This window comes from Labrus bergylta, chromosome 11 (genome assembly GCF_963930695.1).
Source record: "Labrus bergylta chromosome 11, fLabBer1.1, whole genome shotgun sequence".
NCBI classification, from domain to species: domain Eukaryota; kingdom Metazoa; phylum Chordata; class Actinopteri; order Labriformes; family Labridae; genus Labrus; species Labrus bergylta.
In genome coordinates, this window is record NC_089205.1 from 17,168,159 (window position 1) to 17,196,082 (window position 27,924).

General features: G+C 39.1%; 1 protein-coding gene and 1 long non-coding RNA gene across 2 annotated transcripts; one reads left to right on the forward strand and one right to left on the reverse strand.

Annotated features, from left to right (window-relative positions):
* The first annotated feature begins 6,191 nt into the window (after positions 1 to 6,191).
* si:dkey-103g5.4 (uncharacterized) lies at positions 6,192 to 27,044 on the forward strand. Its single transcript, XM_065960706.1, has 31 exons — positions 6,192 to 6,777; positions 7,319 to 7,439; positions 7,549 to 7,626; positions 8,475 to 8,688; positions 8,774 to 8,936; positions 9,477 to 9,665; positions 9,739 to 9,910; positions 11,043 to 11,173; positions 13,039 to 13,215; positions 13,584 to 13,714; positions 13,812 to 13,969; positions 14,513 to 14,740; positions 15,260 to 15,598; positions 15,684 to 15,832; positions 16,543 to 16,792; positions 17,924 to 18,094; positions 18,199 to 18,356; positions 18,587 to 18,727; positions 19,075 to 19,216; positions 19,430 to 19,581; positions 19,818 to 19,943; positions 20,067 to 20,244; positions 21,762 to 21,890; positions 22,596 to 22,655; positions 22,757 to 22,873; positions 23,376 to 23,527; positions 23,898 to 23,984; positions 25,485 to 25,631; positions 25,814 to 26,011; positions 26,194 to 26,299; positions 26,742 to 27,044. Exons 1-31 carry the CDS (start codon positions 6,694 to 6,696, stop codon positions 26,936 to 26,938), a joined length of 4,845 nt encoding a protein of 1,614 aa, XP_065816778.1. The 5' UTR covers positions 6,192 to 6,693; the 3' UTR covers positions 26,939 to 27,044.
* LOC136180544 (uncharacterized) lies at positions 25,482 to 26,207 on the reverse strand. The gene is made up of 2 exons (XR_010667168.1): positions 26,146 to 26,207; positions 25,482 to 25,624 (listed from the first exon to the last, which is right to left on the reverse strand). It is a non-coding gene; the product is annotated as an uncharacterized lncRNA (long non-coding RNA).
* Positions 27,045 to 27,924: the final 880 nt, after the last annotated feature.

Genomic DNA, 27,924 nt, shown 5'->3' on the forward strand with positions numbered 1-27,924 from the left:
GTTCTTAAAACTTCACAGAATTCTTTTAGCATTGATTTGTGGAAATTATGTCAGAGTCTGGAAATGGTGCAATAAATTGGAACACTGGTATAATCATGATAGTGAAAGATAGCTGCCAACTCAACAGGGCTTTTGTAATCTAAGTCTGATTATTAACGTTAGAATGAAGTAAAAGTTTAATGGAGCAACCAACAGAAGGTCAACAAGTTCAAGTTTGTATGTCCACAGTCAGATAACAAATGTCATGTTTGTAAATGTAAATTGTTCAAACATTGCAGACATTTAAGGTGTCTCTGATTTTTTATGATTTAAATTGTATGAGAATTCAATATTTCCAGATTTGGACTGACTCATGGAGAGTTGATTGATGGCTTGATTTTTGATGCCTGACAATCAGCAGTTTGCACATCAATGTTTGTGCAGTAATTCTGAACAGAGCTACTCACAACAGCTAGAGTAAACACTGCAGATTGTGTTGTTCTGTGATACCAACAGAACAAGAAAGAAGTCAATGTACAATTCAACCTGAAAACCTGCGGTCTTTGTGCTTCTGTTTGATTTTTCTATATTTATGGATAAAAATGGTTAACATTTCTGGTGACTCCCTGTCACATGTTTGCACTAAGTGGTAGCATATTTCTAAATGTGATGTGGAGGTTTTCTAGCAGCAGTGACTGTGGGGTATGTGGGTGAAAGTTGAATCCTGCTCAGTTAGGTAAGTTATGTGACGTCATTAGAGGATCAAAGTTCATGGCTACCATGATGAAATATCTAGGTTATTCCACTCATCCAAAGTCCATCCTTTTCAATACAATAACAGTAGTGCTGGTACGATTTCGTTACTATACATCAAAACATCAGAGCTGCGTATCAGTGCAGATGAACTGTTTAATATTTTACAATGACATTCTGTGCTCACAGATGGCGAGCACATGAGTTGCTTTAATACTTTTTATGATACTGGGAATGGGTCCACTGTTGGAATATGGAACAACATATTACAAATTGACATAGATTATAGTAGAAAATTGTTCAGAAACTAACATCAGTTTAATTGATGCAAGTCAAAGATTTGCAATAAAAAATAATTCAATTTTTTTTGAATTTTTCCTAAACAAATACAGATTTTTTCGATTGCTATGACAATTTTTTCAATAGTTTTAACAATTTTCCTTAACTCTTAAAACACCAACACACCAAAACACACAATTGGCCAAACAGTTAATTTCATGCTCAAAATCACCCATTGTAAACTAAACTCTAACACTCGTTTTCAAAATACAATAACACACAAACACCATGTCCACCAAAACACTGTAAACATGTCTCAAAATCAAAAAATCTTCCAAAACACTGACACATGTTGTCTTCCAACTGGAACATTTAGTCAATCACATCACAATGTCATGAAAAACACTAACATTACTGCATTACTTTACATGAGTCAGGTCTGCCCTACTATAGACAGTATATTGTATTGATCATAGATTGTGTTTAGCACTGCATTTTCTTTTGAAGCCTCTCTACATTTCTGTTTTGTTGGGTTAAGTAAATGCATGTATTTTGTTTCTTTTGCTGCAGAAATTCAATAGAAAAACTGAATGACCCATATCAGAGTAGCTTTATAGAATGTACGGTTTATGAAAAAAAGAAGACAGAGACAGAATTGCTGCAGTAAAGGTTTTATTTCATTGTCAGCAATCACCATGTTGATAATGGCAAGTTCCTGTTCTTCATTTACAGTAGGTGCTTTCCTCTGCCCCCTGAGGGAGGTAAATGTTGAATCCTTAGAGAGACAAAATACAGTTACATATTAGAAACCGGAAAATAAACTCAATAAAAGAGCAATAAGAACAATAAAATATATACACTAAAATAATTTAAAAGCTTGAAATGACTACAGTGATAAGTCAGTAATTAAATTCAAATAAAACAGTTACAGTCAGGTATTGGGTGGTTAAAAATAATATTTCTAAAGTGTCCATAAGGGATAAAAGTGCTCAAGTTCAGGTCCCGTTGTAAAATATTCCAGGAGTTTGCAGCACTAACACTAAAAGCAGTTTTCCCCAGGTCAGTCCTGGCATGAGGAACCTGGAGAACCAGCCTCTCACTCGAGCGGGTTAAAAATGGACCAGGGTTCATTGGTTGAGCTTGTGTGTAAAAGAAGTTCAAGCAATTTAAATTTGTGTTAAATGTATGCATTTTGTGTCTAATTGCATAGCCTTCAGAGACAGATGTTGTGCTAACTGTGTTAAGAGTTTAGGAAAATTGTTAAAACTATTGAAAGTGTCATAGCAATCGAAAAAAAACTGTAAAACACATCTGTCCCGGACTCAGGAACATGAATAAATAAATGCACATGTGAATTAATTTTTGGAGCCGTTCTACATTTACATTGGCTTCCTAACCAACAATTATATATACAAATGGCCTATTGGGCCAATGGCTTAATCAATACTGTAGGCAAATAGCAACAAGTTAACCAAAATGACCAACATCTGTATTTCAAATATGCGTCACCCATCTTGGTTATTGCTAAAATAAAAGAGGGAGCTGATTTGCATAAAGCCATACATCATATTCATGCACATCTAAACTGGATACGTGAATTTGACTGTAAATTCAGCAGCTGCTGTTGCATTTATTGCTCAGAGGGTTAGCCCTAAAGCAAAGCTGTGCTGAAGTACATCTGGAGCCAAATCATTAATCAGTTTCATGGTGGGATTGAGAAGAACAAATGCAGTAATGTGATCCAGCAGCAGCAGGCAGCTGTTTCTCTCTGTTTGTGCTGCTTTCCTGTCCCTCCACTGTCACTGTCACCTTACCTCACGGGCCCCATAAATCATTCAGAGGGCCAGTGAAAGTTATGCAGACTAACTAGCCCGCTATAACTCGCAACTGGGTCTACTTACAAACAGATCAGGTCATGTGTGCAGAAGTGCTGCAGACAGGAGAGGTTTATCAAAGCAGTTTGGTTACCACAACCTACTTTTAAATTCTTTCTATGCTATGATCAAAACAGGACAGACAACGAAGAGGCTTTTGATGGATGCTGGATGAAGACTTAACACTTCACTTTAAATGACTTCAGCAGAAGGACATGATGGCTTTGCGAAGGACATGCAAAGGCAATTGTTTAAGGTGTGTGTGTTGTGGCTGACGCTCTTTTCTCTGGTTCATGGGAACAGCGTGAGTCAACAGTTCCAGGAGAAGAGGTCCTGCCAGCCAGGTAGGCTGTCCTGACTGCATAGTTACTTTGTCACAACATGGTCAAAAAAGAAGAAGAATCAGACCAACCTTTTATCATAAGGTTACTCTGTATATTTTAGCCTCATTGATTAAGTTCTTCATTTTTATTTTGTTTGCCTAATGGTTTCACAAAATGTGTCCGTACATCAGGGCAGCTTTACAGAGAAGCATTGTTTTATAAAAACATTACATGCTTTATCATGTTATGTTTAAGAAATGGTAACATGTCTCAGAAAATGCAAGAAAAGCAGGCTTCAGGGATTATTAAAACCACATACAAATTGTAAATGTATTTTGCTATTTGCAGCTACAAACGAGACAGGATGTTGTTTCTGTCCCTGCTTTTATCAGTGTTTTAGTTCTCATCTGTTCATTTCTCGACAAGTTATTGTTTAATCCAACTTTGGATAATACGTACAACTGCTATGAGTTTGTCAGATTGTAGCTAAGTGTAAATCTTTGCGATCTTCTATTTTTGTTCCTTTTCTGTATCGGTAAAGTTCAACGATGGTGCCTTATCCCTTATAGGTTTCTACTGCCCTTTGGGAAGCTTCACTCGGGTCCCTTGTCCAAAGGGAACCTATGGGCCCTCTGCTGGTGCTGTGTCCATAGACAGCTGTCTGAAGTGTCCTCTTCAACACTACTGTCCTCTACCAGGCCTGTCTGCCTCTATGCCCTGTGGCCCTGACTCTCATCAGCCTCTAACTGGTCAGGAAACATGTGTCTGCACAAGAGAGGGACAAAGTTTCCAGGTGATAGTGTATAGTTTTGCAAAATAGTAGGATCAACCCAGCATGTGTGTGTCTGCTTCGATGTTTTTTGTGAACATGCAGTTCTAGTCTTCATGTCAAACCAACACCTACCACCACTGTACTGGTAACCCACTTTTCTTTTTGTCTTCAGAGCTTTCTTTTTATTTGATAAACCCAAAGATCAACTCTGATATCGCTTGCCTATGATTTTTTGTGGGCATATTTGTATGGAGGTAGCTTCTCCCAGTAACTTTAGACTGAGCAATCTGTAGCTTCAGGCTGAAAGACAAGATCAGGTCCCCTCACAGCAGGGTCTGGTTTCCTCGTGTGCTGCAGCCTGTGTTGAGCTCTCCTTTCATCATATCAAATAAGGAGAGAGAGATTTTTTTAATGTGACTCTTTCACAGGGTGATGATGAATGGATGACTGGAAGCAGGAAAAGAGATGGAGCAGGGCTGACATAAAACAGATGCAGGAATCAATGAAATATTATTAGGCCCTTTCTGCCTTTATTGAGGTACTGTAGGTCAGTGGATATAGTTAGAAACCGGGGAGATGGAAAGTGGGGATTGACAGGCGGGAAAAGAGCCACAGGTCAGACTTGAACTGACCACATCACCTCAATATACATTTGCTTCATAAGGGGATTCACTCCTACACCCTTGATTTGAACAAGAAAAGGCAGCAAAAAGTAAGAAAGTAGAAGAGAAAAGTATGAATGAAAAAGTGTGATAGTCTGTTCAGCTTATCATTGTGTTTGCATGGTCTTTGTTCTCACTTCCTGTTTTCATTTTTATCTTGGTTGTTTTGTTGAATGTCTATAGACCAATGGTTCCCAATCTTTTTTGGCCTATGACCCCACTTCGACTTCACAAAACTCTGGTGACCCCAGAGATCCAAAACACATACAACCTTTTGCTAAAACAATTTGTATTCAATCAAGTACTTTAGATAGATAGATAGATAGATTTTTCTACTGTGTTTCAAGACACATTTAGGCTTTTTCATGTATTACTGTGGACAGTAAGGAAAGGCTGGGAAGACATTTCTGCACAATGACAGACAGACTCTGCAGGTTCTGTTTATATAGCTTAGTTAGTTGTTATATAAGAAAGTAGGAAGAAAAAAGTGGATTCATTTGAAGAAAACAAAGACGGACGAAATCAATAAAGTAAGGAGGAAGGGTGGAAAGAAGGAAGGAAGGAAAGAAGGAGGGAAGGAAAGAAAGAAAGGAAGACCAGACAAAGTGGAGAAAGAAAGGGTAGGAAGGAATGAAGGAAGGAAGGCATGAGAGAAAGAAAAAAAGAAGAAAGAAAGACAGAAGGAATGAAAGAAGGAGGGGAAGAGAAAATAGGAAATAAAGGAGGTAAGGGAGGAAAGGCACATAGGATTTGGGATGAAGGAAAGCTTGAAGGATAGCTGAAATAACAGGGATGGACAGAAAGAAAGATGACTTAAAGAAGAAAGACAGGAAAGAAGGAAGGAGGGAAAGCAAGAATCCAGGAAAGTTCAAAGCAAAGAAGATGGAAAGCAGGGATAATAGATATATGCCACTGTAACTATGCTAAATGTTGCCAAGTGCTGCGCTCATGCTGTATTAACGTTGGGTCTTTGTAACATAACAATCAGTAAGGTCTTTTTACCCGCTCTTTTGTAAAGTGTTTTGAAATAACATTTGCTTTGAATTGGCGCTATACAAATATAGATTGATTGAGAATGATTGATTGATATACACACAGATAGACTGATAGAAATGATTTGATAGGTTTCGTCAGGAAATTAAAAAGAAGACCGAACCTGCACATTAGGTAACAACAATGTGACCACAGTGAACTGTCAGTAGCATTATACAACACAATGTTTGAACCCTTTTGCCTCTGCCTTTTGCAGACCAGCGATGGGCGTTGTCATTGTGTCCTCGGCTACCAACCAGCTAACAGTGGAGATGCATGTGTACAAAAACTGTTCGATGTCTGCAGAAATGGAAAAACTCGTACACAGTACGGAAACTGTCTGGATAAACATCAGTGGTCAATTTACTGCAGGCAGCAGGTTGGACCACGTGTACATCACTTTTATATACCATCACACACACAAACACACACACGCATGCATGTAGAGCAAAGGTGACAGGCATGTCTGTCATAAAACAACACAGAACAGGAAACTCATCCTGATGATCTGTTGGCTGAATGACACGAACACAACTCTACACTCAAAGGCAAGGCTAATAAGTACAACCCAGATGTCTTTGCCCTTTTCCCTGTGAACCTTGCAGTAGTTTATCTTGTACAGACTTGTATCAGTCCAACTTAATATTTAACTATAAAGGGCTTTCTATGCCTGGTTGATAGTAAGAACTTCCACGTTCTTCTCATGCTGATATGTTTATTTTTGTCACTGGACCCCATCGACACATGACCTTACACCTAGTTACACTGTCAAACAGAGCATCATAGCATGTTTTATATGAAATTACATTTAAATTATGTCAGGACAAAAACTGATCCAAGCAGAGAAAAATATATATTTAAAATAACTGGTTTTTTTTGTCAAATTGGATCTTTGCTTTTTATGGGTTATTTTCTGAAAGGTGTGTCAGTCTGCAGAGGACTACACGGGATTTGATGGACAGCTAGGTCTGTGTGTCTGCAGAGAGCCCTCTGAGAGAGCTGCATGTGCAGGCTTATGCATGAGAAAGCCAGCTACTGACCTGCAGCTCCAATGCCGGTCCAATGGAGGAATGGAGCTGGTGGTGATGAGCAATGGCAGCCAGGTGAGCAAAGAAAGTTTTTAGTGTTTTGCTAACTCTCCGTAATAAACCAGCCACTGTTTCATTAGGTGTTATAAAGGCTTAAAATCCTACAGAAGCCAGTGTTACCTTTAGTTTAAAATGGGACTTGAACTGCAGGGTCTCCAAGGTGAAAGCCCTGTGGTGCTGTGACATATCCATCTCCCCTATGATAACCTGGTTGAACTTTTTCACTCTAATACTGTGTCCTCTCACTTCTAGCTTTTCTTCTGTCAAAAGTACTACTTATTGTCTTAAAATGTTAATAAAAAACTGTAATAAGCTGTAAAACAGTCAAACTGCATGGTTCATTTTTGGTGCATACTCACTCTCATCCCCATATGCAAGCTCTTTCAATTGAAATGCTCATTATCATACAATACAGTACATTGAAGTGTTAAAGTTCCACCCCCTGGTTTTTCAATGGATACACCTGTATACACTGCAGTCTTTAAAGCACAGAAGATAGCATGTATGCTGTTGCAGTGACCAACTCATGGTAAACACTCTTATTGTGTGTGTGAAGGTTTCAACCACCTCAGGCAGCGTGCTGGAGACACTTTTTATAAAGTGGGACTCCCAGGGGACTCTTCAGTGCAACAGCCACCTCGACACTTCACATCCTGTCTATATTGTTCAGACAACAGGTTAAACGCACATCAGTCACAACACACATAGTAACTGTCAGTCCAGTCCTGCCTCACTATAACTGGTCTGTTTGTCTCTCACTTTCTCCTCCTTCTTGTGTGACTGCAGAGGCTGGATTTGTGGGTCTGCTCGGTGGTCTCCCAAAGGAGCTTCAAAAACTGATTGCAGTCCTAAAAAGCTCAGATGGTTGGTCATATCTGAACAATGTTTTTTTCTCTCATTTAAATAAAAAAATATATCACACACTTTACTTACCCTAAGTGGGGTGCAATGGTAGTATGGCATCTCATGGTCTGGCCTATCACAGTGACCAGCCTATTGTTTTGTTTTTTAGATAGCCAGAAAATGCCACCGTTAATACGAGAAAACAAGCTTTCTTATCTAGAGATAATCCATCATAATGGGAAAACAAGCTTTTTTTGTCTAGAGATAACCAGAAAAATAAGTCAAGATCTCATGCAATAAATTCAATAAACTCATTATCACAATAAAACCAGAATTGTAATATTGCGATATCGAGATCAAAGCGTTGTTGAAAACAATTGAAATGGAAAAAAAAGTATTGATACATGTGCACATAGAGCTTCCGTATGATGCCTCTGGTTGTTAGAGAGGGGCTCAACTACAAATGTCTAGAACTCTATCAAATGATTGCCCTGTATTTAACTTTATTTAAATGCCCTAGTGAGTTCATTGCCAAGCAAGTCTCAAGTCTTCTTTTACTGTCACATTTGGAGTCAAATTGCCAATAAAGATGTGTACATTTTATGGAATTGGGACCTCTTGATTGAAAGCAGCTACAGTGGGAGCCTGTCAATCAGGAAAGAGTTGTAGCCACCCTCTCGTTCATATAAGGTTAATGTATGTATATGACATGCCAAACTAAATGCTACAGAACAAGACTTCACAAACAATTATTGAACTAACAGTGGAAACATGCCTTTTAAACAATCTAAAAATTATAGTGAATTGATAGGCAATTTTACATAATTATTAATCAAAATGATGAAGGTCTTATGCACTTTTTTTTTTAGAAAGCGATTCTGGTAATAGCTCTGATGTTAATGACATTGAAAATATAAGTCCTGGAAGGAACGACAATCCCAGCAGCAGGAAAGGACACAAGGCGGATAAGAAGGAAGCGAGAGAAACAAGTGTAAATGGAGTTCTGAACCCCACAACGTGTCTCCAGCTGGGTGAAGTAATGCTGTTCACTGTCGACACGCGCCACTATCCACAGTATGATCTGTAAGTCAGATTTTTTCAACAACGCCATCTTAGGTGTTTTGACCTGCTTTCAGCTTTCCCTCAAGCTTTACCTCGTGTCTTCCAGTGACAACTTGTACAACACAAATGAGGACTTTGACTGGGGAGCGTTCAGACGGTTAGAAGAAGATCTGACTCTGTCTTGGACTCCTCCCAGCTTCTTCTCAGTGGTCTTTAGTCAGCCTGGGGTTTATGTTTTTACACTGAGCAGCAATCAGCACAAACAAATGGTAACTTTTTTTTCTAATGATAATAGTTATCATATTTGTATTCCATATCCAATATTCCTCACCCCTTTGCATTATAACTACAACAAAACTTTGGCCATCACACTGCTTATAAAGGCATGCTCTTCTTCTCATGATCTTTACACACCACTTCTCCACATATTTAGATCTATTAGCATGATGTAATTTCTCTTCTGGCTGTTTTTTTCCCCTGAGATATCAAACATAGAAAATATGGATCAGGTGTCCTGCATGCGTTCCCTTTTGTATTTATTGTCAGAGTGCTTGATACGAATTGTAAATACTGCTTGTGCTCAACATTTGACATTTTAAAATTGGCACCCATTGGTTTGTTCTTTGTCCTAGAATATGTAAATGTGAGTTGAGTTTAAGGCACATTTTTGTACTCCTAAATCTGTCCATTGATAGTAATAATGTGGTGAGATACAAGTTCCTTGATTGAAGTCCAAGTGAGGTAATTTCTTCAATGTGTCCCTCTCTCATAATTGCTCTCATTAATACCACTTTTTTGTTCTTACTCAGTATGTGCGGGCGATGCCTGCAGGGGGGCAGTGCTATGAGCCGGGGCCTTTCTTCCCCAGCCTCCCTCGTCATGTGATGAGGATGGGGATCAGCAGGAGACGCAACTTGTTACTGAGGCCTGACTGGCTAGTGACAGGAGGACTGCTGTTTGGAGCTGTGGTCATCCTCTGCATATGCGTTACTCTTCTGGTAAGTGCACATACACAAACTCTTACTATCAAATAACAAAAAAAAAAAATAGACTAACGTATTCCATGTGTAGATCCTGTTTCAGGAATATGGATGGCCAGAGAAGGAGCCAATCAGAGCGCGCTATCGCTTGCTGCAGTCGGCCTATCACATGGACGACTACTCATCAAAAGGTTCAAGGGTGGTCTCACTGAGGAAGATTCACCGAAATCAACAAGCTATGACACAAGACTCCATTCAACCAGGTGCACAAACAAACAAACATACGCATACACACATACACAAACACGCACTTTTACATCTCAGCTCATTCACTGAAACGCATTCACAAACTTTCTTACATATTCACAGAAACACCCCCACTGACTCTTTGTCGGTTTTTGAAGACCTTGCTGTTTTCTTATGTAAGACTGCGACACTGGTCCCTGGGCGTTTTCTGAACCAAACAATTACCACTGAAAAGACTGCTGTCACACACATGATATCACGTGCAGTCTCTAACAATATAAATGACAACAGTTCAAATGTCACAGAACTCAGGAAATCCCCTTGAATGACATAATCTTTCGATGACATTTTACTCCACTATGTAAATGCTAAATGGCCAAGGAAGAACTGAGGAGAAGTAGTTTGATTGTAGGCTACTGTTAAAATCAACACTATTTAGGGCCTATCAAAGCATCTAGTGGGCGAATATCACAAACCAAAAACCAAATCAGAGTGAATGTCCCAAAACAGGTTTTATACAGTAGACTGGCAATTGAACATTTTGTGATGGTGGCCATTTTCCTCAGACCTCATGTTCAGGGTGAAATTGCAGCTCAAATGCTGCAATGTGTCATACTGCCAGATTGTTAGTTGTTCAGATTTAGGGATTCTGATATTTGCTATAAACTCACCTCTTCCACTTTAGTTAGTAACTTATAAGACAATGATAGTCAGAATCTGATAGGAAATCTGGTCATATTTCAGGAAATCATAATCAAACAACAGCTAATTGTTAGCATCCAACCAGAACATTACCTTTAGCTAGAAAGACCTGAGAATTTACAATATTGTAGCTAGTGTAGTTGCACACCTTACACTAGGAACGTCTAATTCTCTGTTGTAAGGTTGCTAAGAAGTTACCATATGTGGTTTCACTTCAAAATATGGCCATATTTTAGTTTTTTTTCAACATTTGAGCTACCAACCTGAGTGTGATGTCAGAGAAAATTGCTGCTAAGTGAATAGGGTGATTTGTATTCAAGCTCATTGATAAATTCCTCCGACAGCTCAGATATGCTCCCCAAAAAGTTTACTCAAAGAGAAGTTTATAGACCAAAACCTGTATTTAATATAGGATCTCTGTCACTCTCTTCATAACAATCTGTGCAGTTACGGTGGATGAGTTCTGGGATTATGAGCATCAGGTTGATCTGGAGGCATTCAGCAGCAACACCTTCTACAGCCTACTACTCAAACAGAGTCTGTCTGTAACCAAGCGGCTGGGACAGCTCACCACTGAGGTCTGTGGCTCTTCATTTAAATGCAAAGCAAACTAACAGTTTGTGAATAAAATCTCACATTCCCTTCTTCTTAATTCTTCTCAAAAAGCTGGTGCGAGTGATTCTTTTCTGAGAAAGCTATCTATCAACAAAATGAGGAACTAATATTGAATCTTACAAATGCCCACAATATAGTCTTTTGAATAGTTTTTGTAAAATAATGATTTTAATGGTCCTGTGGAACTAATTACATTAAAAAAATGCAACAAATGCAATTTTATCAAAGCATGTAAGTCAAGAGAGCCTTATACTTTTCAATTTCTTGCTGAGAACTAGAAATGTGTAGATTCACCCCAATCTCATGTCAATGTAGTTACACAAAGAAACCCTTAGCTTAGCCTTTAAAGACGAGAAAAGGCGGGAAACAGCTAACCTGACATTGCTGGAAGAGAAAGAGCCTGGTGAAAGTAGATTGTTAGAAATAGTTATGCACCGAAACATTGCTTGTCTAAGAACAATAGCTTAGACGACTTGTGATTTTAGAGTTGCTGGCAGCGGAAGTTTGACACTTATGGACAGAATCACTCCCGGCTTTGTAATCATTCTTTGTGCTAAGCTAAAAAGCTACATGCTTTAGCTTCAGATTTTAAATTAAGATATCAGATTGCTATTGATCTTCTTCACTAAAACTATACAAGAAGGTATATTACAATAACAGGTGTAACGCTGCTGGTACAGGAGGTGTAGCTAGTTGGCAATAAGTCCCGGGATAGCTGGTTAGCATCAGTTAAACAGACGACGAAGTTGGGGATTTTCCACACAGCACTTTTATTCTGTTTTACTAAACGGACCATACAAAGCCAGGTCAGCACGGCACTATATATCCTGATCACACATGACAGGTAAAAATAGGCTATTATCCTGCACCAACTCGTCACTAGAGTTTTTGGAGAGTCCTCTCGTGATCGACATTCAAGAGGACTGACTTAGATAGACTTTCTCACCCACACACTTAAAACAAAACAGAGACACCACCTTGTGGCGCTATTTGGTACTACTAATATATTCTGACTGTTACACAGGGTCATACAACAATATATTCTATTGTTCTAGCCCTAGCTATCTTGTTTTTATATTGGTGCTATATAAATAATATATTATTATTTTTTTTAATATATTATCTAATAGCTAGCCAAGCACTTCCTCCAATATCAGATTGGTAAAACTTGCAGCAAGCTAGGTAGTGGCTCAGACAAAAAGCTGTAATAAAACAAAAGCAAGATGAAATTATAAAAGCACTATTGACATGTTCACATACACAGCCTTATGCAGCAGAAGGACTGCATTCATTGTGCAAGCAGGTTTTTAAATATAGCTAATGTATTAATGTTTTAATCAAGGAAGATATCCATGCATCAGTAAGGACTGTAGTGTGCAACATTTGTTTCCAATATTGATTTTTGTTGACTATATTACCTCACATACCTTCTATTTTTAAATTGTCACTTCTTATCTTTACCTCCTTTTCTATAGCATTAGCAGCTGTGCCTTCACTTACAGTTCAACTCTTTTGAAACAGATTGGGTGTCACATTGGAAAGCCTCTGTTTTTGTTGCATGCCTCTCTCTTACTGCGTTCTTCCTGTTTGTGCCATTAAGGTTCTGGCTGCCGTTCAGGGAGACAGAGGTTGTTATTACAGCCCTTAGGACAGCTCAGGTTATAAAGATGTAAGGGGAGATGACACATCTTGCACTCCAATGCCATTCCACGAATGTGAACATCTCACCAGTGTCTAGTTGTTTTCTAAGAAGCTGCATTTTGGTGGTGTGATCTGATTTCTACATTTTAAAGATACTAATGCATATAATGTGTTTGTGTGTATCCAGGTAAAGGACCTTTACCAAGGGGTTCTTGGGAAACTGCAGCTGCTTCACCCATGCTTGATCACAGAGGAGAGGAAGGTAGAGCGTTATGAGAGGGCGAGGAGGGAGGTGGAGAGGGAGGTGGTGCGACGAAAGACACTAGCCTTGGAGCTGACGACTCTGCTCGACAGTCAGTTGCAGGTTGACAATATGTTTTACCCTCTTTGACATACTCATTATCCCTCTGAAGAAATGACTGAAAATGCTTCTATCCTTATTTATGTGTAGACAGTTTTCAGAAAGAAGCATAGCCAATCAGGATTTTCAACAGTCCAATACCCCAAATAGTTAAGTTACACATTAAGACAACAACAAAACCTAAAATCTTAGCAGTTGGATTTAGATGATTATTTATTCATTTTCTTAGCATTTTCTGCTTTAAATCGATAGACAAGATAGATGCAACGTTGATAAATGTAGTCATTGGATTAGCTCTTCTTTCTAAAATAGTGCTTATAAGGTAAACTAGGTATAGGCTGTATGACTACTAAGTTTTTTTCCCCCTCCAGGTTCTGAGGCGAGAGCAGCAGGCCCAGCAGAGGGTCTACAGTGTTTTCACAGCTCATTTCAGAGAGTGCAACAGACTACTGTCCAAGGTTTATAACAGCAACCAGCCACACTGTGAGCTACACCAGCAACAGTAAAACTTCCATTTATACCTTTTGAGAATCAAAGTGACAAGAAGATCTGAGTAAATCCTCCTCCTTCATCTTCAATATGCCTTTTCCCATCTGCAGTTTAACCCAGAGACTAACACCCCTGCTGGATGAGATGGGAGAGCTGGTGTCAGCTGAGTGTCAGCGTCAGGGGGCCTGGGGGCTGTTAGGTGAGGGTACAGGGGCCAAGCTGCTCTGCCCTGACACTGGAACAGTTCTTACCAAAAAACACATCTTTGGTAAGCCCCACACCCCTGAGTTTAGTACAGTAAAAAAACAAAAAAACATCTCTATACCTGAATTTTAGAAGAACAACACCATCTACTGCTCAGAAATATGCACTGCAACAACAACATGGCTTAAGTAAGAAAATACATCTTATCTGTTATACGGGATGACGATAAAGAATGGTTGAATATATTGAAATATCAGCTTTCTATTCTGCATATATTCAGATACACCTGCAGGAATACTTTACATCAATACAGACTGCAACAGTCCGAGCTTTTTGATATCTGCAAAAACTGGATAAAAAGATTTGGAATTCCGTGGAATTTACTTATCATTGTTAGATCAGGTATACCATATTCCATTTGTTGTCATCTCATACAATGGAATAAAAGCTTTTAAGTATCAACAACATTTCTATTGGGGGGATTATATGTGTACCTTAATGATAAAGAAACACAGTTTATACATCTCAGAAATCTTTTTAAGAGAAAATAAATCTTTCAAAGCTTCGATAGTTGATCTCATCTACTTCTCCCTCTTCCTCACTCCAGGTAATGACGGGTCCCTTCTGACCTGTCAGGCTCTTCATTGTGATTCAATCACAGGCCTCATTCGGCCAAACTCTCACAGCCACATGCTGCTGAACAGTGGCCACACCATGGCAGTACCACCTGATTTCTTTCTCCATCCACAGACCGGCAGGGTCATGCCCATAGCTGGGAACGTGGTATATGATCCTGCAAGCTCCTCTTTAGTGTTCACAACTGACTCATTTACAGGTAACAAGAGGGGAGCTTGAGAGGTTTTGAGTTTCGAGTCATTTTTTTTTTGACTGTGGAAAAGGTTTTCAGCCATGGCTGCAAAATATTAATCATGTCCTACATACTTGTACTTCATTTAGGATACTATTGCTACTACTGGTAGTGCCGTTTTACTGCTTGGCAAACCATCATAAATTCTTTTGAAAAATCATTATTTCACTGTAAAGTTAGATCGGACTAGACTCGTTAAATGCTAATGGGGTTATTAAGCTAGCAATCGATCAAGTTGCCGGTAACATCACTGCCATGAACCGTAATGTTAGCAGTTAGTGTTCAACATTTTCCCCGCATTTGAGTTTTCCATCTCAAGTGTGTTGAATTATATACAAGTAGGGTTTACTTCAGAAACAAAATACTAAACAAAATATGCTGTTGTGTGCTTTAAAGATCACTCAAATGATGTAGTCATAATTAAAAAACAGTTTGACAGGTCGTACATCTTTCTAAAGATCTAACCTCTGCTATTCTCACACTCAGGAGACATCAAGAAGTGGGACAGTCCCCTCCTTCCTTTCATTCCTTACCCAACTTCCCGACACTCAGACCAGCCTCTGCCCAGGACTCAGCTCAGAGGACTTAGACCGGGTCAGAGACTTCAGCTGGGTGCTCCCATGGCAGACCCAGACACCGGGGTCCCAGTGCCCATCCTGGCTGTAACCATCCACCCCCAGACTGGACTAGTCTACCCACTAGGGGGGGTGCATGTCTGTCCCCTCACCCGCCTGAAGCAGCCCATACAGACTTGCTATCCCATGCTGGACTCCAGGACGGGGAATCTTGTGCTTACTGTTGGGGTCAGTCTAGATCCAGTGACAGGTTAGAGCTGCAGGTGATTCTTCCGCATGATAAGTTCTAGGCTACTATACCGTCACAATGTTGATTTTGTTCCGTGTGATTTTAGGAGCTGTGCTGCCAGTAGGGGGAGTCCTTTTAGGGGAGTCCTTAATAGAACCTCTGAGTGGGCGGATGGTGAGAGTAGGAGGGGCCAGCATACGAGCCGGGCAGCTTCTACCTAATGCAGGAGGATACCAAGCTCTTCTAGACAGCAAGGTGCTTGATTATACAGTACATTGAACTACATTATAAAAAATATCATATTATTGAATTTTAGGATGACAGCAAGGTCTGTTTAGATGCTGTTTATGATCCATACATGATCACTTTATCATATACATAAAATATTAGAAACAAGAATTGTTCCAGTGAAAAATGTTGTGATTTACTGAAGAAAAAGTAAAAAAGTAAGGGCTCTAAAATAACTCAAAGTATTAAAGAAACAAATGGCCCGCTAAAAACAATATTTTGAAGATAACAAACATGAATAACTTCATAGTGTTACTCAGTGTAATGGGGATAGTATTGCTGCTTTGAATCTACTGATTTGATGATGGCTTGCTGACTTTCTTTGGGGCTTTAACAAGTTGTTGCTGTCAGTCGAAACAATACATTCACTAGACTCCTCCTAAGTGGAGATTAACTTTGTCTGTTACTTTTTAACCAGTCTGTCAGTCATGCCACGTATGCACTAGTTGATAAGCCAAGGATACATCTATTCTGTTATTGTCCTTTCTGTATGGGTTCAATAAGGTAAATAAAACAATGTAAAAAAAATTTTTTTTATGTAAAGTACAGAAACCTCGAAACTCTACTTCAGCACAGAAACAAAGTATTTGATGCTGCTTCCATCCTCTGAACGAGACAGTTTATAACTGATTCCTCTGACACATTTTTTATCTCAAAATGGCTTTTTTCTCCTGTAGGTCCTGGCAATGATGTTTGAAGTGTTGGAGCTCCTGAAGCCTCTAACTGAGCAGTGGGGCTCAGACCCTACTATTCAGCAGTTTCACAGCAGTGAGAGAGGGAGCGGTCGACAAGATTATCTTCTCGATGCGGCCAAGGAGCTCCAGCAGGCCTGGGAAAGGAGCCTGCACTGCCAGCTGCAGCTACAGACAAGATTGGAGTTTCTGCTTGACTGGGCCGTGGGTCTCCAGCAAGATGGAGGGATCCTGGGTGAGTAAATACCAAACAAAACAGAACAGAACTTAATGTCATTCTACATATGCACTCAGTGCTTATAAGGCCCTTTTAAACGTCTTTATTTTAGAAAATGCCCTCTTTTTTCTGCAAGGTCTATCTTCCACTTTCCTGTTTGATATGATATTATATAAGAAGATATCATTATTATTTTTTTTATCCTTCTACCTCTCCATTTTAATCTCTGCTTGTCAGTACTGCCATATTTGTTAATCGGTTTAGCCTTTCAAGATTGTTGCTACTTTTGAATGTCAATTGTCTAAAACATTGACAAAAAAGTGTTAGACAGAACTGCTGAGAAAAAAGGAATTTAAAGACTTTAACATGACTTGAGTATTTCACTAAATTTCAAATGTTCTTCAGAAAGCTTTCATGGGCCTAAGGTGGATGACATTTAAAAACCCTCTACAGAAACAATGCATGTGACCTGCTTGTTCCACATTTCCACATTCAAATGTACAAACATATCCATATCCTAGGATAAAGGGAACGCAGAACTATCACACCTTCATATCTTCAACATAGATACATATGCTCCCAGATGAAGATATTAAGGTCTTTTAACTTAGGGTATCATTTCTGAGTCATTACACTGACATAATATGCATAATTACTGAAATGCTGTTTGACAGATCAGCTTTATCTCATTCAATGGCAAGTTAAATATACAATAAGTCTCATTGCAATTGAAATCTTTAATGCAACAGTTTATGGTCCCTCATGTTCATTTATTTTGTTGTCAAATTATCAAATCAAATTATATTAGTACTCGAATAAATGCTGTGCCGCTTGAGGCTTTCTAATCTGCTTTTAATGTCATGTATCATAGCATGAAGGGCAATGAGGTTAAACTGATTTGCCCAATGTGCCTTGCAGCCTCTTTCATGACTCTGTGTTAATTTCTGCCTGTATCTTTGTTGGCAGGATCAACTTTGGCTCAAAGTATAGTTATTGTTAAAAAAACATCAGCTATTTCTACACTTCAGTTTTGTGCCTCTCTAACTTGCTAGAAATGCTTTGCATCCAAAAACTTGCATGATACAGTAGTTAATAAATATTTGACCACCTCATGCTTTGTTTCCATTGCTCCTGCGCTCCTCAAACAAGGAGAGATGCCGCTCTCAGGTTCAGATATGTGTGTGCCAGCTCTGCTTGGGATGGATTACCCTGACCCCATGGGATCTGGTCTTAGTGTACCTGTGCTGGGGTATCACACTGGCCACATTTCTGGAGATATGATACCGTTGGCTGGAACCATGGAAGACCCAGATGGAAAAGGTTCATATCGCACAATTTAACGTTTACCTGACACATTTTTGAATCTGCATTGAATCCTGGTAAACAATACAGAAAAAAAACTCCGTCTTTGCTTTATTGTGAAGGTCTTGTGGCCATCCGTTACGGATCTCAGACTGTTGATCCAGTGACAGGCGTGTTGGCCCCGGTGGTTGGAGCCAGGCTGGATATCTCCAGAAAGACTGTTGTACCTGTCACAGCTTCCTACTGGCTAACCATGCAGGATCAAACGGATAGTGCGCAGGTAGGAAGTAATTGCGATCTAAGTATAATAAAACACTATAAACCTTTAGAACCTTTGAGAATAAATGTGATTCAGCTCTCTACTTTTTTTATAGAATCAGCAGGAGGGGATTCTGTAAAACCAAACGTTTTAAACATCCCACTTTCATTTAGTATCCTATTGAATACAATTTGCATTAACTTCTGCTGAATGTGATGTACTTACTTTTGTTTGATGCTATTGTGTGCCAGGTAGAGGCGCTGCGGAGAGAGGTGTTTGTACGGAAGACTTACTGGCAGCAGCAGAGGCAGAGGGAGGAGGATATTCTCTCAGATCTGGACTCACCTCTATACCAGTGTCTCTTTAAAGCCACACAAGCAAACTCTTATCAGGTCAGCAGGAGTTTTGGTTGTAAATATCTTATAAAGCCAGGCCTTAGAGTGTAGGAGGGGAAAATTCAAAAGGGAATGAGCCTTTTGAACATTTTAAAATGAGTAAGGGGGCGAATGAATGATGGAGGCAACCACATTGAAGAGAACTTCAACTGAAGCTTTTCATACACTGTCCTGAACTGCAAGTAAGCAAGTTTTTGGTCGGGTTTTTCAGGTCAAATTGCACAGTTGCACTTTGTATGAGTGTCTACATCTGTGTTTACTAAACTTTTGTTCCTTAAATTTAGTGTGCAAATTACTATCTCCACTTTTTGGTCTTCTAAGTGTAACTATGCACTCTGCTGTAGGTGCAGTGGTCAGGAAGGCAGTGGAGAGAAGCAGCTGCAGTGCTACAGGATTCAGCACAGACTGAGGCCCAGAGGAGAGCAACTCAGCACTCGCACTTGGCTCTGATCTTGGCTCCGCATGTATTACACATCCTTACACTGGGTAAAATTGGCTTGCAAGCTGGCAGAATGAAATGCATGAAGGAAATAACACTCATGACCTGCTTTATGCTTCTATTCATCCCTCTCCAAAAGCAAGAGACACTTCCCGCCAGTGGCTGCTATCGCACCCCCCAGTTACATAGTCATTTGCATAATTTCAATATTTTATTTGGGTTGGCAGCATTTCTTTGTGTGTCTCTTACTTTCTGTTTAGGGGATGAGGAGGAGTGGGATCAGCAGCGTGTTTTGCACTCAGAACTCCTTTCAGGTCTGGAGAAGTTGGATGTGTGTATGGAGCAGCTGCAGCAGGAACAAGAAAAATGGGCAGCAAAGGGACGAGACCAGGCTTCAGCTCTCCATGCTATGGTCTGAATAATGCCTTTATTGTCTATTTTGTCCCCTGTAGAAGGACACACTTAGTCACCCTCCTTTCAGAACAAAATGTTTATGACTCATGATGCTATCTTGAGCTTTGGAAGATCCATTAATTGAACTTTGGTGTGACTTTTGTGCTAAGAGGTAGAGTCTGTAATGTTTTTGACGTCATGTAAACAGGAAGTTTATGCTTTTCTTACACAAGCATGTCATTATCTGTCCTCCAGGACAAAGAAATGAGGCAGAAAGAATTATGGGAGCAGTGTTGCTCCATACAGGCTGAGTTGGAGGCTTCTGTTAATGTGCTGCAGTGTGCCAGACACGTCTTTCAGCTTCATGCTGACACTGCTCAGGTCACACTCACATACACAAACTTAATAACTACATTATTTAACATAAAAATTGCTTGATTTTTGAGGGTCATCCTAAATTTGAGAAATGTTTTTCTGAGCTCTATATGTTTTCTTTATGTCTAGGCAGTGTTGTGTGGGAGCTTTGTGTACAGAGATTATGGTCTGGTCCACACACACGCCTTTAAGGTCGTGGGTTTTCTCCAGCAGAAGGCTTTGCCTTTGCTGCAGAGACTGAACCAGCTCCTGGAAGACAAACAGCTTGCCAGCTACTACCCAAACATCTGCAATCAACATGCCTCTGGTGAGTGTCACATAGGGTACTACATTTATGATGTGAAAGGGGGCACTATGACATAATAGAAGCAAGTATTCAGATATGCATCACATATTGTTTGGAGAAGGCACAATTGCTCATTAAATAGTGATTTAAAAAAAAACTGTTCTGATTTTCTTAAAAATCTAGATTAGATCTACAGGTTCAAACTGTTTTGATATACAGTCTTCAAAATTCGCTTTTCTGCTGCCCACAATTTTTACCTTACGGGAGCCTGCAAATTATTATAATCTTCATTTTCCACTCATTTACTCATCATTTTTTAGGGCTAAAGCTGATGTGTTTTTTTTTCCATTGTCAAAAAATCCATTGGAAAGACCAAAACTAAAGCAATTGTAATGATGGCTTAATTACAGTATATCAGGTGATAAGCAGATTACAAAAAAATATAAATAATATAATTCACAAAAAATTAAAATTTGTAAATACAAATATGGACAATTTAAATCGATTTGACAAACAGATATATTGCAATGCTTTTTTTTTTTTTTAAAAAGATAGTTTTTGGGCCTATTTGCCTTTACGGGATAGGACGACTGAAAAGAGACAGGAAATGTTAGGATGAGAGAGAGTGAGATGACAGGCAGCAAAGTGCTGAGGTATGATTCCAACCCATGGCTGCTCTGCTGGGATGAGGACTATTGTCTCTGTAGGGATGGCAACATAACTGTTAGGCTATCTGGTGACCTGTAATACTATTTTTTTAACCAGCAGAGGGCGATTTCTGCTTTTGATAAAGAGAGATAGCTAGATAGATAGATAGATAGATGATACATAGATAGATAGATAATAGATGGATAGATGGATAGATAGATAGATGATATATAGATTGATAATAGATAGATAGATAGATAGATGATATATAGATTGATAATAGATAGATAGATAATATATAGATTGATAATAGATAGAACTTACATTAAAAATGCAGTACAGTGCAGTACAGACATTAAAAGAGGACTGACAGCTTCTAAAAAGGGGGTTTATTTGACTTTGTTCAGGATTGTTATTGCAGAGGGAACAAAGGATTTTTTGTAGATGTGTTCCCGTGCCGGAGGGACTTTGTAGCGTCTGCCTGATGGCAGTAACTGTCTGGAAGGAGTGGTGGAGGGGGTTAGAGGAGAACGGTCATATAGTCCAGAAAGGGTGGTTTGTGGTGAACCGATTATTTTGCGGGCCTGATTGACTATGAGGGAGAGTTTGTTTTTTGTAGAGATTGAGTGTTGATGGGCCTGATAATTGAAGGCTCTTTACCTCCCATAAAACTTGTACAGGCTTTAATTACCACACGGAGGCCTGCATTCTGGGAAAATGTTCATATGTGAATGTGCACCGTAATATAATAATGTGTTGGGTCTTCAAACCACTAACTCTACAAAACAAAACCTCCCGGCTCTTAAAGAGATACTTTGACATCTTCCCCATGAATTGCTTCGATCTCTAGCTCGCTCCTTTATGGTCTCTGACAGTTTGTGTCTCTGAAGGGATCTCCACTCAGTCTTTGAGGGAACCTGACAATCCAGCTCAGTCCCAGGACACAGGTCTGCAGGCCTGCTCAGCACCAACACACAACCCACAGAGCCACACTGCATCATCTGGCATTCACTCTCAGGGTGAGATGAAGTCAAAATTATACAGCAGTGATGACTTGTTTCTTTTGCTGTGAATAATAAAGCTGCATTGTTTCAACCTATTTTGGACAAAAATCTGTGAATAAACATCTGGGAAGTAATCAAAACTATGTACAAATTGATGTAGATATTGGTTTATCTTCGTTAATACTAACATTTTGTCCATTAAATGAAGCTCAAGCCAGCAGCCAGTTAGCTTAGCTTAGCAAAAAGACTGGAAAGCTATGCTCTGTCCGAAAGTATCAAAACGTGCCTTAAAGCTGGTTGTATCTTGTTGTGTACTCCTTTCAAGTAGGCCTACCAAAGAACTAAGAAAAGTTGTGGTTTCAAAGCACTGCCTTAAACTGAATCTGACTGTCTTGTGGGATTTCCCGTCTAGGCAACCAGAAGTTACAGGAAGTCACTGCAACAATCAAGAAAAAAGTGAAGCAGATTCAGCCACGTTTCCGAAACCAGATCATCTTTGTTATTGTTGTTGTTGGTTTTTGTACAGAGTACATTTTTGCTACCTTTAGGAGTGAGCAAGGTCCCTTATTTTCCCAGTAATTGTGCTAAGCTTTGCTAACTGAAAACTGGAACTGTTACTGAACATATAGGTTTTGGAAAGGTACCGGTGTATCAAACTCTTTAAAAGAAGGCAAATATGAAAAATTATTAAACTGCTTTCTAATCTTTATTTCCTAACAGAGAGCCAGTTGACCAAAGAGTCTGAGCGGCCTTCACATGTATCTCTCCCCACAATATCAGGTAACATTATAAAGCTTTGTAAAACATAATACATAGTTAGAATATGTGACAAGTGGTGTGTAATTTACACTTTATCTTTTCATCTTCCCTTTATCCTCCAGAAGGAGAGTGGACCACGCTGCTGGAACTCTCTCCTCTCTTCCACCTGTTGAAGCAGGTGGACCAGCAGTTGAAGAGCTGGGCTTGTGGGACAAAGCTTCTCAGAGGAGAGCTCGCTGGTAGGTCCAATACAGTTTGGGATGCCCGCTCTTGAAATTTAACCCACAATAGCAACTGTTTTCAGAAATTCAAACAACATCTAGGCCTTTACACACTCTGGATCTGGAAGGCAGCATAATCATCAGGTGTCACAAACAATCAAGCATGTTGCAATCTCACCTAGAGATCAAATTAAACAAGAATTTGAATTTAGGTTTGATTTTTCGACTGCTTCTTTTTTTTTTTCTAACTTAGATTATGTGATATACTTGTAAGGGCAGAAAAAAAACCCTAATTTAATTATTTGGTATTTTTGAATTGCCTACTTATTTATGCCCATTTTAAGATTGAAGAGATTAATAAAAACTTATGTGTTTAGGCATCTTTTAGTTTGCTGACTTCAGTCATTTATTAAAATATGTTATTAGATCTTTTTTTTACTGAGGCTTTCAAATGCTCCCATTTCCTCAATGAACTGGTTCATGAAACCTTTGTCAATCTTGAATTCTATGTTTTGTGCAGACAGAGGCCAGAGTTTTGTTGACGTCCTTGAAGCTCAGTGGGAATGTGAAGGAGAGCTGGTCCCTCTGGATTTGTCACTGCTTAACCCAAGAGAGTATCTCGTCTACCAACACGGACTATTCCTGATCCACACATTGAATGATTTAAACTTGGTTGGTGCCAAAATTTATTTCTAAACTTGAACCCTGCTGCTTGTGTTTTTTTATTTTTTTTAAAATAAATTGCTTGCTGTTTTGAGGCTCTGAGTGACGTGGCCCCAGGCTATGATTCATATTTAAATTTTTTGTGAGCCTCTGTGCAGCCTGACATACTGGATATCTTCTAACCATCCCTGTATCTCTGTAAGACCAAACACTTGGCTGCAATGTAAGAGGCCCGGGGCTTTAGACTGACCTTTATATAATATGAATTCTTATTTGTTTTTTAATTCATACTTATTTGTTCTTATTTTGAACTTGTGCTGACCTGCAGTAGGTCTTTGTAATAAAAAGAAGCTTAGATTGTTTTTCTCTTTTCCAACAGACTTCACCCATTTCTCTCCAGATAGCAGCCAGTCTCCCAAACAACAACTACATCAACAACGCCTTCAGAAATTCCTTCTTTTATCAGGTAAACTTAGAGTCATATTTGGTGTAAGTGTAAATTGACTCTTAATTTATATTTTTCAACACACGTACAGTTGCACAGTATTTGGTGTTGGTATCAAATGTATTGCTATTAGACTGGTATTACTACAGAGTCACTTACCATTAAAGCAAAAATGGTCCACTTACATCAAGACTAACTCAAGTGACAACACAGCCTATTGAGTAGAACCTCAAAGTATGCTAGAGACGGATGAACCTCCCTCCCCCCGGCAATACTTGAGTCGCTTGGCTGCAGCTCAAATGATTCACTGACGCTTGTTGACAGGTTGAGCTGAAGATAGTGAAAATGAAACCTAACCGGCTTCACAGCAGACTGAGTTTTATAACTGTACTTTTTAATCCATTTTGTTGTGTCTTTGAGTTCATTGTTATATGAATCACAAGGGACACTTATAGGAATGTGATACATTTTTACATCTATGGAAAAACAAGGAGAAGGTGAAAATGAACAAGTAAAATTTACCAAAATAAAAGTCTTTATTTCAGAGAAGTACTATTATATTGTCAATGTCCACTTCCTTTTCTTATCAACGTCAATGTAAAAATACCGGCACTTCAAATTGGCATGTCCTCTTTTTTTTTTTAATGGCTACTGAAAGAGTGAAAATGAAAGAAAGAAAGGGGAGGAGATATAAAATAAAATAAAAAAGTCTCAGTAAAGTACAGTTTAGTTTGTAAATAATAAGAGGTATTTAGGCATAAAATAAAATAAATCACAGTGACATATTGTTGAGGTTGTGATTTGCATGTAATTGGTACAAAAGAAAGTCTTGATTGACAATTTTTGTGCAAAAACTGAAAAGTAAAAGATGAGGGAAGAGTAAACAGTGAAGCAGAAAGGAGAGAAGAGTCGACCATCAAGCAGCATTCAGAAAACAACCTTCACTCCAACCAAACTTTCTGATCATTGACTGTTCAGGCCACAGCACAGCAGCAGCTTGCTGTATACATCTACTATTAACATCTTTCCAAAGCCCTCGTTAATGCCGATGGTGCGGTTCAGTGATCAGTCTCAGCAGAAAAGCTTTAGATAACATCTTGTTCAGTTGAAGCAAAAGGCTCGTCCGTGTCTGCTCATCTGCCCTGTGCTCACAGAGGAACGGAGTCAGTCCAAAAGACCCCTCAAATCAGTAAAACACATCAACTACAATCTAAAGGTTTCCTGGAGGTTAGATAGTTCTTTTTTGTTGGATGGATTTAGCTGTTTTAGATTCCCTTAAAGCTGAAGGAGGTTATAAGCAACAGATTTTAGGCAAAGCAAAAAAGTACATGTCCTTTTAACATCTAGGACTACAGTTAATATTCCAGGTGATACAAAATAAAAATGTAGAAACCTAAGAATCCAATAAAAGGCCAAGCTTTATTTTCATCAGTATAATATGCTTGCCTATGTGTTTCTCCAGCTGTAATGTGTCGCTGAGAATAACTCTGAAATGCGTGTGAATGATCGCTCTGTTGACAGGAGGCCGAGGAGACGCTCTTTGTCCGCCGACAGAGGCTCCAGTCAGTTGGTGGCTTCTCTCTGCTGCTGCTCCACTGTCTGTGCCACATCAAAGTCATAGACATGACCTCTGACTCCAGTCCTCACTTTCAGAGACTTTTCTTTAAGGTAAAGTGAAAGTTTGCAAGTATCATACAATGTTCAGTGGTCGTGAACGTAGCTTTCATTTCAGATTTGGATTAAATAAAAAACAAACTTTGAAATTCCAGAAGTATTGTGCCATTGGTTGGGTGTCTTTTACCATCAAGCCATTAATTTAAATGTTGTGGATTTGTTACATTTAACCACAGATGCTGCAGGCTTGTCTTGGGGAGCTGTTCCAAGCCAGACTGGGTGTGCCTCCCTCTGGTCAGGATGACTATTTAAATGTGTTGTTTCAGCAACAAGGAGCCTTGTCAGGATACTTTAAGAACCCTCTCTCTGACTCTCAAGCTGCTGCACTGCTTCACAGGCTTCACAAACCGAGCAGAGGAGAACTATATGAACATGTAAGGACACAATATCTTCCCTTACTATGATCATTTGTTCAAGATTGGTTAACTCGAGTCTACTGCCATTATTTTTGTTTTTGTCTTACTGCAAGATTTGACAGTGTACAAGTTGTGGGAGTAACCAGAACTACCTTGTGTGTGTCTTTTTGTTGATTTTCTCTTTGTCTTGCTGGGAGCAGGAAGTCGAAGAGCTACAAAAGAAGCATCAAGAAACATCTCTTTTCTCACAACTTGAAAAACATTTGAGAGAGAAAACCTCTGAAACAATGGAGAAGTGCAAACTGGGTAAACAAATATAGAGACGTTCATACCTCTACATTAGTGTGCATGTTGAAATGAAAGATTTTTAATACATTTGAGAAATCAAATGTCAATTTACTATATTGCTGCCCTTTGTGACACCCCCCCCCCCCCCCCCACAAAAAAAACCTTGTATATTTTAAATAAAGTCACTTGTTAGTTCTGAGAAATTTTGAATTTCAGATATATACTATATTACAGCCTGATTTCATAATTTTTAGATCATTGTATGACTTACCTCAGTTCAGTCTCATCATCACGATTGTTTTGTCAAATGATTTGTGAAATGTTTTGTCACAAGGCCAAACTTAAAAAATACATTAAGTTTGACTTAATGTCGGTATTGTGTCGCATCATGACTTGATACCGTATGTTACGTGCCGTAGTTTTGTTTGTGTTTTCTCTCTCTCCTGTGTGTGCTCCCCAGGTGTTGCTCCTCAGCCTCAGAGTGCCCAGCATCACCTGTGGCTAATTACTAATCAGGGGCAAACTATAAAGAGCAGGAGAGGAGGCTGCCAGTTGCCAGTGGGTTGTTGGACTGCGTGTGTCTTTGACGGGAACTTTAGTGTGATTCTTCTGTGGAAGCTTTGTGTTCTGATTAAATCCTTATTGTTCATATCTTGAGTGTTAGTCTTGAATTGGCTTCTCTTTTGTTTTGTGTTGTTTAGAAGAAGCTTGTTTTGTGTTGCACATTCTGATTTAGTTTATTAATAAATCATTTTAAACTTTGCTTATATTTAGTTCCTTTTTCTTTTCCCTGGGTTTTAATTTATTGTTACTCCCCTCATCCCCTAGCCATCTTGGGGAATGTAACACCGTAGTTAACATATTTTTTCACGATATCTTTGAGCATGATATTTTACATTTATTTAATTCTTGTCGTCAGTGATCACAAAAAACAACCGTGTTTTATTTGTTAATAACAACAACACACATTTCCTTTGTGTAACAAATATATTTTACTCTGACGGATCATACATGTTTTTGGAATTATTTCAGTACAATCATCACATTGCAGTAACATGACTCAGTCTTATTGGCATTTGGCATTGGCAAGTACACATGTGTACAACATGTATGCAAACAGACAGACATATGTTTCTATTTAGTCAGCATATGTTTGGAGGAGGGGAAAGCTCATCATTAAAAGCCTTTGCTGGGATTCAACACGTCATGGACCTTCAGTGCTGTTCAGGATTGTTGAGTTTGTAAACGATGAAAATGATGATGAAGATGATTCCAATGACAAGTGACAGGATATTTAGCACCTTGGCTTTTCTTGATGCTTCCATGGCTTCTGATGATTGTCCAAGACTATTAGCAGTGTTTGCCTACAAAAAGCAAAAATTCTAACAAGTTTCAGATAACTTGAAATCTGCTTTCTTGATAATAAAAGAGAGGAATTTACTAAATGTGCAGTATTGGAAAGCACACAAAAAAATATGACGGCATTTCAAAAGCAGGGAGCAGCTGAAAGGAGGAAAACCAAATGTGATACTTGTTTAAAGTTACCTTGCTGGAGTAGACAATGGCAGCGATCCCCAGAGGCCAACAACAGCAAAAAGTGTTAAATATTGACCATGCCATGTAGGATGGAGCCTCAGGTGCCT

What these genes read in the sequence shown, in the direction of transcription:
- si:dkey-103g5.4 (XM_065960706.1), top strand. Translation starts at nt 6,694, where the DNA reads ATGAGAAAGCCAGCTACTGACCTGCAGCTCCAATGCCGGTCCAATGGA. An exon ending in TGGGACAGCTCACCACTGAG is followed by an intron (nt 11,174 to 13,038) that starts GTCTGTGGCTCT and finishes GTGTGTATCCAG; the next exon opens with GTAAAGGACCTTTACCAAGG. An exon ending in TTCAGAGACTTTTCTTTAAG is followed by an intron (nt 25,632 to 25,813) that starts GTAAAGTGAAAG and finishes ATTTAACCACAG; the next exon opens with ATGCTGCAGGCTTGTCTTGG.